General features: G+C 41.3%; 1 protein-coding gene across 6 annotated transcripts in view; it reads right to left on the bottom strand.

Moving 5' to 3' along the window:
* The window catches only part of PCDH9 (protocadherin 9), an 890,080-nt gene extending 876,973 nt beyond the window's left edge, over nt 1-13,107 (bottom strand). For all 6 annotated transcript variants that reach the window (XM_059377537.1, XM_059377535.1, XM_059377534.1 and 3 more), the window contains exons 1-2: nt 12,552-13,107; nt 8,160-11,330 (exon numbers count right to left, since the gene is read on the bottom strand). In XM_059377537.1, the coding sequence (XP_059233520.1) occupies nt 8,160-11,195 (3,036 nt within the window). In that variant the 5' untranslated portion in view covers nt 11,196-11,330; nt 12,552-13,107. The remainder of the gene's footprint in view (nt 1-8,159; nt 11,331-12,551) is intronic.
* Between the last annotated feature and the right edge of the window lie 986 nt (nt 13,108-14,093).

A 14,093-nucleotide genomic window follows, 5' to 3' on the forward strand; every position in this document is an offset into this window, starting at 1 on the left:
AAAAGCACCAGTATTTTTTTTTCCCCCCAAAGAAAAGATCTACTATGGAACTACTGTCAGCAGAAGACATTTTCTTCCTATAAAAGATATGGTTTCATTTTATACATCCTTCTGTGTTTCCATTCTTCTCCATATTGAGGTTTGTTTAATGAGGAAAGAAAACCTCATTTGCTGAATTGCGGTTGCTATTGTCTTGCACCAAAACTGTTTTGTTTTAAAAATCAATCATCTATGATGATTCTCAGCAAGTCCACTGTACCTAGTGGACTGTGCATGGATTATGTGCTCTTTCTAGTAGGCAAAAATATAGGATTTGTAAAGTCTTTGAAAAATATGCATGGCTATTTCCACTGATTTATATCTAACAGGGCCAAAGACATTAAGTATTAAAGAACTGCAAGGCATTTTACTGAACACTGTCATGAAGGTAAAGACATTGAAATGCACATATGTCTGGAATGAGAGGCTGTGCTACAAATACACACTATTTACAAATGGAACAAAGTCGAATTCTAAAAATACAGCTTGAGAAATGTTTCAATATCAATTCCTATGAGGATCAAAGCACTCACTTAGTAGCCAGCTCTCTTCATTATGGTAATGCTACAGTTGCATAGATACCTAGGGCTTTAATATGATTTGCGTTTAGAGGAGAAATCTACACACAGGATTGAGAGTTTCTTCTCAGGCAGAGTTGCAAGCCAGATCACGGTCACTGGAGGTCCCACAGGTAAGCGTGAGCAGGCCTGCACTGTCCACTTGGAATCACTTAGATTCATCAGAAAACAAATCTGTCTATTCTAAAGCATACATTTGGGATTTTAATTCTTTCAGACACTTCTAATGTTTCTGCATTTGGGGAGAAAAATAGGCAAGACTAATTCTCTGGGCAATAAATCACTCTCATGTGGAGGGAAATGTGTTAGCTACTTGTATTACAAAGCCTTTACTTCATATTTAATAGGCACCTGCAATACCAGCATTATACAAAGCTCTCTACTCTGCAAATCTTTAAAACCCCACTTAATTTTCAGCACTGATTTCCTGCAATCTAAGAGCTTATGAAGGGTTCACTGTGTTCATACAGATCTATGCAAAATGTGCCAGAACTTCCCTGTCTGTGATGGCATTCATTTGGAGGTGAATCCCAAATTTCTATCACTGGCATGCTTATTTCCGACCAAAATAAATATTCTTAGAATGAAAGCTGAAGATTAGGAGGACAAAAAGGAGGCAAAGTAACTAGCACTGGGAGAGATATATGCAAATATCAGCTCAATGACAATTCTTCATACCATTTACAATTGAAGCTTAAAGATCCAAATACTCTGCAATCCATTAGTTTCTCAATATCCTGGAAGGGATTAGAGTATTTCTTAATCAACTGCTAACAGACTGAAAAAGGCCAGAGACTGGATATTCGCAAGCAGTGTAATACTAAGAGGCAGAGATGGTCAGATAGAAAGACACGCAATGGAAGAATGTTAAAATATAAGATATAATACAAGCATGGTAAAATTGACCAAATTTCCATCTCCCTGCAGCGCATACAGTTTAAGAATCTATATAAAGTAATGAGTGGTGAGGCTGTAGGGGGCTCCTTCTAAGAAAAGTTGTTAATTTCACTTGTTTTCTCAAGTAATTCCAGAATAATGAGCATGAAGTGACCAGGAAGAATTAATCAAGTATGCCTCAAAGATGGTGCTTTTAACTCCACTACCCACAGCTGTCCAGGTGGTCCCAAGTCCCTCATTTTAAATGTGATAAGGGCTGATGGCGCTATAATCAATCAGACTCTTAAAGATCAGGGGAAATATTTTCACATGCCATTTAAATAATGGATAACTATGTAAAAACACATCCCTAATGAACGACTTCAAGTTCTGAATGCCTTAAAGTCATATTATGGCTCGGAACGTTCTACTGATTCTGTCACCGCTCTTGACTATAGAATACAAACTGTGTAGAGGACAAACATGTGAGTGAGAGATTAAATATGGGTTGTTTTCCCAGCCTGTTCCTGCCATCACTCTTTACCGTTAAGAAAGGGTAGTTATTTTACTTAGGAATTTCCATTTTAATCAATCTTGTCTTCGGGGAAAAAAGAATATAAATCAAAACCAAAATGTCAATCATAGTAATATGTCTTTCTTGTTCTATGTTTCCGATGACTGACAGCCCAATAGGTTTGTATCAAACAAAGGTAAAAAGCATGTGTTCCTTTCCAAATGAAATGTTTGACAGATTGAACAGCTATCTGAAATAACCGATGAAATCTCAAACAGCAGAGTCTTTACATGAGAGATCTTCTTTCTAGATTTGGATTTTCCTCTTTGATCCAATGCAGATTTGGGAGGTCCTAACTTTTACAAAAGATGTATCACCTTAGCAACATTGGCTATTGAACTCCTATGCCTCGAGATACTGAAAACTTCAGAGTAATCTCATTGACTTGCAGTCCTAAATTCTCACTAACATCTGACCTGTGACTACAAAACAAAACAAAACTAAAATGGCAAATTTAGGGCCCTGGTATGTGAAATTCTGGAAAATATATTAACCATAAAGTCAACCATCAAGAAAGCCAAAATTTTAAAATCTATGTTAAATAATTCTTAGTTCCCAGTTATGTTGACCATGTAAGATAGTAATTGATTGGTTGATATTAGCGACAGACTAGTTTGAATAAAGGATCTCCATCAAGAAAAACCACCCTAAATTCATAGAATATTTACTGCAGGGATTTTTAAATGAAAGTGGTAAATAATCCACAAAACTCAGTTTTGTTTTGGTCTGTAACAATGCATAAGCTAAGAGTTCAACTCTGATAGAGTCAAACTGAGGAAGTACTAAACAAGGGCAGTACAGTTGACATGTCCCTGGATCCTATAGACGCTCAATCTGGGACAGCTAGCCCAACACAAACACTGCAGTTTTTAGCATCTGGGGGACTTCTGCATTCCCACCCAAGCAATAAACAATTGGAAATCAAAAAACCTAAATAACAAAGTAAAACTGGGGAAATAGAGCTTCTGAAAAAATAATTTACAGGTCTCACTTTCATACCTCAGTACTGTCAGATAAGATAATGTAATATGAAAAATAATTCAATAAGAGGCCATTTCTAATATTTGGGGCACAGTTTACACACATCTCGTGTGTGTTAACATGAAAAATGAAAGTTCAAGAATGAAACTAATTCACAATTATTTATGAGGAGATGTGATTTTAGGTTTGAGGTTTTTTGTTAAATCTAAATTCTCTCTTACTATTTCACATATATTTTAATTTGTGCTATTATGAGAAGATGCATTATAGCTTGAAATATTTAATAAGACTATACATATATCATAAAAATATAACACATTATCACAAGTACAATACTCGCAAGGTAATTTTAATGATGTTCCGTGACACTATAAGGACGACTCATCTGAAACTAAGGGAACATCAGTTTAGAGTGTTTCTATATATAGAAATAATTGCAATATTTAGGAGATAGTATTTTAACTACAGAAATTATATTCTCTGTGTTAACACATATTCAGTAATCAGAGGACACATCTATGCTTAATATAGTGGCAACTTTTATTTTTATTCTCCTTAAGGTTATTAGCAATGAATACTAAAATGCACCTTGAAATTCATAGTTTGGCTGTGTCAAGTTGAAAAAAAAAAATCAAGTATTTGTCTCACAAAGCCAAGAGGAAAGATAACTAGTTTGAATAGATGGCCCATCCTCACTTCAAATTCCTGTCAATCCAAGGGCTCCGGGTATCCTTTGCCTCATACTGATTTCATGGTCATAGGGCACTTAGTTAGCCAAAGGGAAGGAGTAGAAATAAAAATCACAACTGACAATGCTTTAAAAAAACCCTTGCACTTGGGAGAGCAATTTTTCTCCATGTGCCTCTCAGGTTCAACGGACAATAATATTCTGCAAAACTTAGTAAAGTATCTTAAAGTTTTTCCTAACTTTACATTAGTTAAGATTTGCTTCCTTCACTCTCAATTGCATTTTTTTCATGCTCCTCAAGAGCAATTCTATGACTGCCTCACGCATTTTACAGGACATAGCATTTTAGTGGCTGCCGGGGGATTCCTCAAAAATGAAAAGTAATCCTAAATGTAGTATAGTATCTCTAAATGATTGGGAAGAGCAACAACTCCCTTTACACAGTCCAAGTACATGTATACACTAGAGTATAGCATGCATACACATTCCCAATGTATAATTTCTTCAATATATACCCAAATGTATATACGAGCCAGTACTCCCAATTATGCACAGTTGAAGTCAGGATGTTTAAGCTCTAAAATAAGCATTTCATTTAGAAAATTAAACATGACTGCTTACCCAGAACCAAACTCTACTACAACTCTCACAGATTGTTTTATTGCTAGAAGAAGTTGTCAAATGTAAATAGGTCACTTAAAAAAAAAAATACTAAAAACATTTTCATTCCCCCCCACAAAAAGCACACTGGGGCCAAGAAAATTAATTCCCCGAATGCTGTCAACCGGGTTGGGAAATAGCAATAAACAGCTTACTGTAAAGCCCCTCCAGCTACAATAAACCGGCTGTCAATAAGCGGACTGAGAGCGAGGCTGTGTACAAGCAGGTACTCTGGAAATGATCATCTGAAAGGGAAAGGAGCTGACGTGTCTGATTCCAACATGCTGAGGCAGTGGTTCTCAAAGTATGGTCCCTGGACTAGCAGCACCAACATGGCTGGATATCTCGTCAGCAATGTAAATTTTCAGTGCCACTGGGGCCAACCCAATGGCACTGACACAGAACCTCTGGGAGAGGGCTCCGATAACCCACGTTTTAAGAAACGCTCCAGGAGATTCTGAGACACCCTAAAATTTGAAAACTTAACATCACACATTATAAAAATAATAATCCCATGAAGAATATATTTTCCTTTTAGAAAAATACACCAATGAGCTTTATCCCTTAAAGTGCTACTGGAATTGATTATGTTGTCATCCTCTTAACCCTGTAACAGTGAACTCTGCTTCTTTGTGAATAAATATCAAGACATGACCTTGCTTTTTTTTTTTTTTTTTAAAGGGACATTGCACTCAATTTGTGAGTGCTAAGGATATTTCCAAAGATTCATGTGAACTATTTCATGGAAAATCCAGTGGCCGATTTGGTATATTTGAAGAAAATGAAAGCTCAGTGAAAGAGCGGGGATGAGGAATCTGGTTTCCAATGTTCGCTGCAGGGTCACACAAGGCAAAACAGCAGGGGAACAGGAGACAAAGTACGAACCAATGCACTCTAAGCAAACTCATGGTACAAGAGTCAGACATTATGTTTTCATTGTATGGATGATACAAATTAGTAATATTAAATTCGGTAACCCTTTACTCAAGAGTCTTGGATTTTACTCACACATCACCTAGCACCATTAAGTGAAAAATTATTCCTGTTAACAGCAATCTGTGCCCACTCAACTGTTTATAAATTCCTTTGAAGGCTTTTGTTGTCATAAACCCTACTTTTTCAAAATCGTGTAGCTTCAGGAGCACATTTTATATAAAAGCCACCAGTTGAAGTGAGGCACTAAAAAAAGAATTTTTATTTTAGCTTAACTAGAACATCTTCAGATAACACTCATGTGGTTCAGTTAAAAAAGGAAAACTAACAGATAGTGTATAATTTGTGTTCTTCATTCATAGAAAATATGTCTCTTTTATACTAAAATTATGCATCGTGTTATCACCATCACTTCTCCCTACTTCCAATATTCCTTTTGTCCAACACTGCAATTTTTCCTTCTCAGCATGAAAACTTCTAAAAGGTAAAAAGCAAAGCCATTTCAATAGCTCTTTATCATAATCGTGAATTATAGCTATGTCTGAACATCAAAATGCCTACAGAGACACATGGTCTCAAGGAATGTCTAAAATGCACTTTAGTTCCAGTTAGAGAATTAGTCAGCATCCTATTTTAAAGATTACGTCATACAAATATTCTTATGACTAAGCCTCAACAAAGTATCTTTTCCATAATTCACTGAAATGCACTTAACATTTATGTCTCTGTACTACATATAGTTTCAACTCTTGCAGAAAAGTCAGAAAAAGTGGGCCTGTACGTCAATGCTAATACACACCACGTTTGCATCAAAAGAAAGATGATGTTGGAAGAATGTCAGTCTCTTCCTTTGGAAAACAAATTTCAGAATTTACGTGAAAAGTTTCCATCATGTTAGCTTTTTTCAAGATATTATGCAAATCATAAAATCTCAGTATATTGTGAGTGACCTTCACATTAAAAAGTAAATTTTAGAAGAGCCATTTTCTTTTAATAGAAACTTCATATTTAGCTTCATAAATTACATGATTAACTATTTACCAACTTCTATAAGTTTACTTTACTAAGCTCTGAAATTTTCTAAATTTTACAACACCAACTTCTCTTAAAAAGCTGAGGGAGTTAACATAAAAATACGTCCTTCCAACTTGAACTTCTTTCGAAAAACTTCATATTCTCCTCTAAAATTTCTATATGGACTTATCCGTGCATGTAAGCTCCAAGTATGTGGACTTTTAAAATGCTCTAGGTATCTAATCTTCCATTTTAAAAAGTGGAGATTATAGTTGAATAATAATCCATAGGCATTATGCTTACTGTTCTGGAAATATCTATGTGATTCATTGACAAAACTGTTTTCGTAAGTATCTTATTACTACCAAGCCTTAAAGTCATTCCAGAACAATAAACACTAGAGTGTAAGAGGAAACTAGAGTTTCACTAAAACATTCTATCTCACCCCAGCCCCACATACATAACAAAGGAAAAACTCTTGAGTTTTCAAACACTAGGCAACAACTGTCAATACTATCCTGCAAATTTATTTTGTTTTCCTGAATTTTCTGAAATCTGTATGTCCTTTATTTTCAACAAACTCAGATGGACCATCGCCATGGGTGACTCCATACCAACAAGGATAGCACTTGGATTACGAAATCCTAGAAAGTTGGTGTGGTGAGAGCTGATCGCAAAAGAGCAAGCAAATGAATTTAAATGCTAGCTGCTCCAGAGCAACTATCATTAAATAAAAGGTATCTTTGGCTGTAGCACCAGCTTGATCCTTCCCTCCCCCCGTTCTTGCTACTGCGGGATTGGCACCTGGCCAGCACAAGCGACATGATACCCTAGTGCCATCTACAGGCTATTACTGACACTCAACTTTCATGGCAACAGACAAGCACCAGTGAAATAAATTAGACAGTGCTGCATTTAAATCTTTATTAACAAGGAATTATTAGACCTAAGAAAAACTAATTCTGGATTTGGTTGAAATATGAGTTTCTCAGCCTCTTAATCCCTCTTCATATGGCATATTTCACAGTTTAAAATGAGTTATGACAGATCACTTATGCATTACTAAGATGGGAGACTATTTACAATGGATTCATTCTTTTCTGTATAAATTGGTTATATCAGGGAGAAAGCATTCCTTCTATTTTTTTTTTTTTCCTTGAAAGAGTACTTTGGCCATTACGGACAATTTGCCAACCTTTCTATTCAATACCCAATTTACTATATTACAATGAAATCATCTGAAATCAAAGAGAAGGCTTCCTATATGGCTTCGTTGTAATCTATCGACAATCATGTGCTTCACAGCTGATGTACGTTTAATAATCTACTATCTTGTTTAGAGACTAAAAAAAAATTAACCCCTTTAGCAACCACAGCTCCAAAATCATTACGGTCAGACCTTCAAACGTCATTTAAAACTTGGGATTTGAAGGTGACTTTTTAGATCAAAAGGTAATATGAAAAATCTCGAAGCAGTCAATTTGGAAACCCCAGAAGCAGAATTTGGCATATCAGGACAGGTTTTCTTCTTCAGCAAACATTATCTTGGGACATTTTTGGAATCGTTCCCTCTTTTCATCTTTTGCCATTTGAAGGAAACTGGGAGGTTAAGTAATTCTCAGAACTCAGAAATTTCAAAGCTGTTCTAAAAATTCTTGACTGAGCCCCAGAGGAACAGAAAAGGGGTCAAGTTTTTTTTTCCCTCTTTCAGACTAAGCTAAAGTTAGACCAAAACAATAGACACACTGGCACGTTAATACTGGTTGACTGGGCACTTGTATGCAGTACTTATAGACCAGTAAAAGTGCTCGTTTACCTGTCTGGTGTGTAAGGGGCCCTTTGTCTTGAAGCCTCCTTGGGAACTGCACTCTGAGGCACTGAAGTGATCTGAACTAGTGGAAGAGCGTTTGGAAAGGGTGTCACAACCCCCGACAAAGGTGTTGTCCAAAGGGAGTTCCTGAATCACATGATGCTTTTTCACGGAGACTGGAGTGTCTGGTTTAAGATGGAAAGCAGGCTGTGGAGAAGCAGATTTGTAGTGCTTTGCCAGGTCAGGGCTGTTAGGCTTGAAGGTGGTGGGAGGGGCCGGGCCCCAGTCAAACCTTCCTATGCTTTGCTCCTCCAGCTCAGCCGGCAGACTTATGGTCCCGTTGATAGGTTCGTGCACTGCATCATCGGGTTTGGACTCTTCGATTGTAACAAAGTTCAAAAGAGAGCTCTTGGGAGACTTTCTTTTCTTCCTTTTCTTTTTCTTGTTTTGTTTGTTCTCCTGGTTCGGGGACATCCACTCAGCACCCTGCTTGCTCCTCTGGGCTGCTTTAAACCTGGATGCATGGCGACAGCGCACCAGGACAGTGACAAAGATCACGACTATGACCACCATGGCACCTGCAACAATGGCGATCATGATGGTGAGATAGTCCTCATTTTGATAGGGCTGGCTACTGTCCCCTATGTTCCTGTCCAGTGGGGTCTCCATAGTCCTGCGAATCAAGTCATAGATATAGGACGCATTCCCAGCAGTGTCGTTAACGTAGAGAAAAACAAGCACGAGTGTGTGCAAAGACTTTGGGTATCCCAGGTCACTTATGTTGACGACCAAACGGTGCAAGCCCACGTCAGTAGGCGCTGGTTTCTCTTCCAGAGTAATGTTACCTGTTACTGGATCAATCCGAAACAAGCCTTTGTTGTTCCCACTCACAATTGTATACTTGAGTTCGGCGTTCATCCCGGTGTCAATATCCACGGCAAAAACTTCTGCTACCACAGAGCCAGGAATGGCTGAGAGGGGCACCAACTTAAAAGAAGTGTTGGAAGGTGGAGAAATGACAACTGGGCTATTGTCATTGACATCCATGACATTGATAGTGACTTTTGCAGTAGAGGAGCGGGGTGGTTGTCCTCCGTCAGTGGCTTTGACATCGAAAGTGTAGGAACTCTGCTGCTCTCTATCAAAGGAGACATTTGACTTTATGACTCCAGAATAGGGATCCAACACAAAATTATCATTGTCATTTAGAATGGAAAGAGTCACAGCTTTATTCTCCCCAGCATCTGCATCTGTCACTGTGATTACCCCCACAGTACTATACTTTGGCAGATTCTCAGACACAAAAAATTGAAAATGATTATGAGTAAACTTGGGGCTATTGTCATTCTCGTCCAGAACAGTAACTATCACAGCCGCTTGGCTTTGGAGGGGAGGGGTCCCATTGTCCCTGGCAGTTACTGTAAAAATGAAACGTTCTTGTTCTTCTCTGTCAAAGACTCTGGAGGCTGTCAAAACTCCTGTCTTTCGGTCCAGATCAAAGAAGGAGGCATTCGGCCCAAGCTGATAAACAATGTCCGCATTTTTCCCACTGTCTTCATCTGTGGCACTAATAGTTGTTAAGTATAACCCACGTCGGTTGTTTTCAGAAACTGACAGCTCAATTACAGGCTGGTTGAAAATTGGTGGGTTGTCATTTTCGTCCTCAAGCTTAACCCTTACCAGGGCAGTCTGATTTAAACTGGGCTTCCCGGAATCAGAGGCAACAATTTTAAAGCTGAATTCTTTGGTGCCCTCATAGTCCAACAAAGAGGAGGTCTCTAACAAATATTGGTTGTCGTACACCGCCTTCAAATGAAATGGGACCTCTCTCTCAATAAAACAGATCACTTTGCCATTCACATCTGTGTCCTTATCTGAAACTGTAATTAGGGCAATCTTTGTATTGACAGGATCTTTCTCAGATAAGTACACTGTGCCATTGATGGGACTTATAATGTACCTGAGGTCTATGTTAGGAGGGTTATCATTGACATCAGTGACATTGATGGTAACCGTTGCTCGAGCGGGTGTGGAGCTGCCATCGCTAGCCAGCACTGTCACTTTGTGAATGGCCGTCTCCTCTCGATCTAAGGACCTCTGAACTGTTATCAGCCCAGTAGTATTATTTAAAGCAAAGAGTCTTTTGGTTGCAGGGGCGACCTGGGCACCAAAAATGTACCGTATTTCAGCATTACTGCCTATATCTGCATCAGTGGCATGGAGCTGAATTACAGAGGTGCCTACCGGAGCGTTCTCTGGAATGTGCACCTCCACTTGACCCTCTTTAAACACTGGCCTGTTGTCATTTACATCACTTACTGTGACCTGCAGTATGGCTGTGCTGGATTTCTGTGGAGTGCCTCCATCCTCTACTTTGATTTTCATCACATAGGTATCTTTCTGTTCTCTGTCCAAGTTTTGCTGAACAATCAATTGTGGCCACTTCTCTCCCTCCGGAGTTTCCACGATATCCAGTCCAAAAACACTCTGCCCATTTAACAATTCATAATGCTGAACACCATTGAAGCCTGTGTCAGGATCTGTTGCTGATGGAATTGGAAAGCGGCTGTTGATCAAAGTATTTTCTGGAATGGAAATATTGATGACAGGAGATGGAAACATGGGGGCATTATCATTGGTATCCTTGACAATTATTTTTATTTTGATCAGCCTGAAAAAATCATTGGGGAGGATCACTACCTCAAGTTCAAAGAAACACTCGTTCTCCTCAGCATAAGAGGCTCCAGCACAGAGTTTTTCTCTGTCTATTCTATTGGAGGTTGTGAAAATCTCCCCAGTGCTACTGGATACTTTCACCAAAGGGGCATCCCCAGCTTTAGAAACCAGTCTGTAGACAAGGCTGGCACTGGTCCCTGTGGCAGCATTGATGTGAGAAATGTTCAGATCCTTTGGTATGTTTCCTATGGGCACATTTTCAGGCAATTCCTCTCTAATAGTGTAAATAAGTTCTTGAGCTATTGCAGAATCCAGCCTTAAACAGGCAATCAGAGCAGCCAACAGGTAAAAATCCCTCAGGTCCATGATAATGTATTTATTTTCTTTTCCCGGATTTTAGGGTTTAAGGGTTTCCACTGAGGAATGATGCACGAATTGCAAGAGGAAGCGTGCATGGACTGGAGGAGGCATTACATCTCATCGCTTATTTGGAGACAGCCACTGTCAACACAATCGTATAGACAATATTATTCTTCAGTAAACAAAAACACACGGTCATGAAATATCACAACACATTTCCCACTGCATATTAGTAAACATGGCAGTTTGCTCTGCCACTGTTTGCAAGTTAACTCTGTGGATGAAAACACTAAATAGCCACTGCTTGTTGCGTTTGCCCAGAGAAAATGAAATACATCTACTTTTGAATTAAGGACAGCTGCTATTTTTACCTGTACTCACCCAGACTGTTTTTCAGGACACTGTTTAATTCAAAACATGCATTCTTATGTTCTCTTCTTCCCCTCCCCCTGTCTTACCCGCCTCTTGGCTTCTAACCCAGCTCCCTTAGTTTTTTTAGGTGCAAGTGAAAAACACTAAGTATTTAGCTATGGTTCCTGCTAATTGCTTTGTCACATGTCGAATGTGATGTTTTTCTTCTCTGCTACACTGAGTCATCTCTTTCGTCTAAAATGACTATCTTTTTCTTTCCTCCCAGTTCTTCAGCTGCCTTCTAATCCAGTCTTACTGGGAAACAAGCATCCGGACATGCTGCTGCAGCATCAGAAGCAATAGTCACCGGCCACTACATAATCCTCATTGCCTAAAAGCACAATACCAAGACTTCAAATTTCCTGCCCAGACCTTGCTCTCATTTCTCCATATTGCCAAATTCTCCCCATTTGGATTAAGAAGCACACTAAAACTTTTAAAAATGTATAAAACAGGATTCCTTATCCTAGATGTGGAAGAGAGTGTTGAGATGTAAGTGAAACGCAGCTAACATTTCCATGTAACAGCACAATATTTTCTACTGAGCACAGAGGGGAAAAAAAAATGCAGTTTCTTAACCCTGATCCCTGGTTATAATATTAGTAACATCTGTCACACATAAATACTGCAACCCAATAACGCAGGTAAAAAGGCTTCTGCTTAGATGCTCCCCTAACTGCAATTTAAATGGGTGCAAGCCTCCAGGCAGCTACCTACTTGAGTAGAACTGGTCAGTTCCCAGGCTCTAATCTTATCTGCATTAGGCTGCACGGTAGCGGTAGCTGATGCCCGCGATTAGTTCCAGCAGAGTGATGCAGGTAGGGATGCAGATACAGCTTAGTAGGTGAGCTCTGCCCCAGCCGTCTACCCAATTACAAACATCCCTCGTCCACACTGAGGACATATCTAAACACAAAATTTACAATTGTGCATGCGAAACTTTACACTTACGTTAGTTGCCTCAACCTTTCCCCTTTCCCGGTATGCTGCAGTTAGGAATGATTGGTTCCAACACATAGAAAGCCATGCATCTGGTAGCACCAGTTTGGGGAGAAAATCAGAAGCAGCAAAACGTTTCCTCCTTGTAAAATGTGTTGCTTCGGGCTGGCAAATTAGCAACTCCAGAGAACAAATTCACAGATTTGTCGTTAGTCATTCTCTCCACATTTCGTCTCTATTACCCACGGGGTCTGGGCTCTTCTGGTATTTCACACACACACACAACATCCCGTTGCACTTCTTCAGCTCTGGGGTATTTTCCACAGCATCAAGCATACCATTTCTCTCCGATGTCAATACCGCTTAAGTCTCTAACTTCTTGTAGGAGACGTCAGAGTTGGGGTGATGGTTGGTCTCCGGCTGCTCTCCGGGATGACAGTTGCCCGAAAAATTCCTGATCGGTTATCTCTTTCGTGCTTCGGAGACTCTGAGGCGCTCCTTCCTGTCTTGCATGCTCTCGCTCTCTCCCTTCTCCTCTGCCCCTCTCTCCTTCTCCCTCTCCTCTCTCCTCTCTGAACTGAATTTCTTGATATAACTCTCAATAAGCCCAGAGGGAGGGCGTGACTGGCCGAGCCCCGCCCCCCGCCCCTGATTGGCCCGCATCTTGCGGTGCGGGCGGCCGCAGCCCCGCGCGAGGGAGGGGGCGAGGAACAAGGCACTGACTGTCTCCCAGCCTCCCCTCCTCAGCGCCCCCTCGGCAGCCGCGAAAACCCGGAGAACTGATCCCGGCCCCGGGAGAGCCGGGTTCCAGGAGGCGCACTGAGCATGCCCAGCAGGGTCCGGCCCGGGAGGGAAACGCTGATGCTCCCCAGGCCCGCGCGGCTGCCGCTCTCCCGGCGCGCGAACCGGGCTGAGGGCTTGCTCTGTGCGGCGCGGGGCGGGCAACGGCGGAGCACCGGTGGTGGGACGGCCCGGGGCGGCGCGGGAGGGGGGGGGTGGGGGGGGGGGGGGGGCGCAGGCAAGGATCCGGGGAGCCTCCCGCACCGCGGCGGGCGGACGGAGGACGCCGAGAAGGCTCATCTCCGGGCGCACATTTCGCACTTGTCTTTACTAAATGGAGGGGCCACAATGCCAAGAAGGGAAAAGAGTCCAGCCGGGGTCCGGGGCACGATGCGCACGGTCACCCCCTCGGGAGGGAGCACCGGCCAGCAGCTCTCCGGAGAGCGTGCAACAGACAACGTGCCCAGTCCTGCAACTAGAGGCTCTTGCTGGCAGGAACACTGGCGAGAAGGGCAGAGAGGGCAGACAGCGAAAGGTCGGGACAGGATATTTGAATCTCAATCAAGACCGGAAAGAAAATTAATTGGAGCACTTCCTAGAAGCAGGGTGACGGAAGCTGCCGGAGGAGGGGCGGGGGGGCGGATCGGGAGAGAAAGTGGCAGCGTCTCGGAGCTCCCTCGATCAGCCCTAGGCCCGTCTGGCGTTCGGGGTGAAGTCGCGGCTCGCACAGCACGGGCCACGGCGGCCGATCCTAGGTGTCCTTGCGCTGCGGCT

The sequence above is a fragment of the Mustela nigripes genome, chromosome 15 (assembly GCF_022355385.1).
Source record: "Mustela nigripes isolate SB6536 chromosome 15, MUSNIG.SB6536, whole genome shotgun sequence".
NCBI lineage: Eukaryota > Metazoa > Chordata > Mammalia > Carnivora > Mustelidae > Mustela > Mustela nigripes.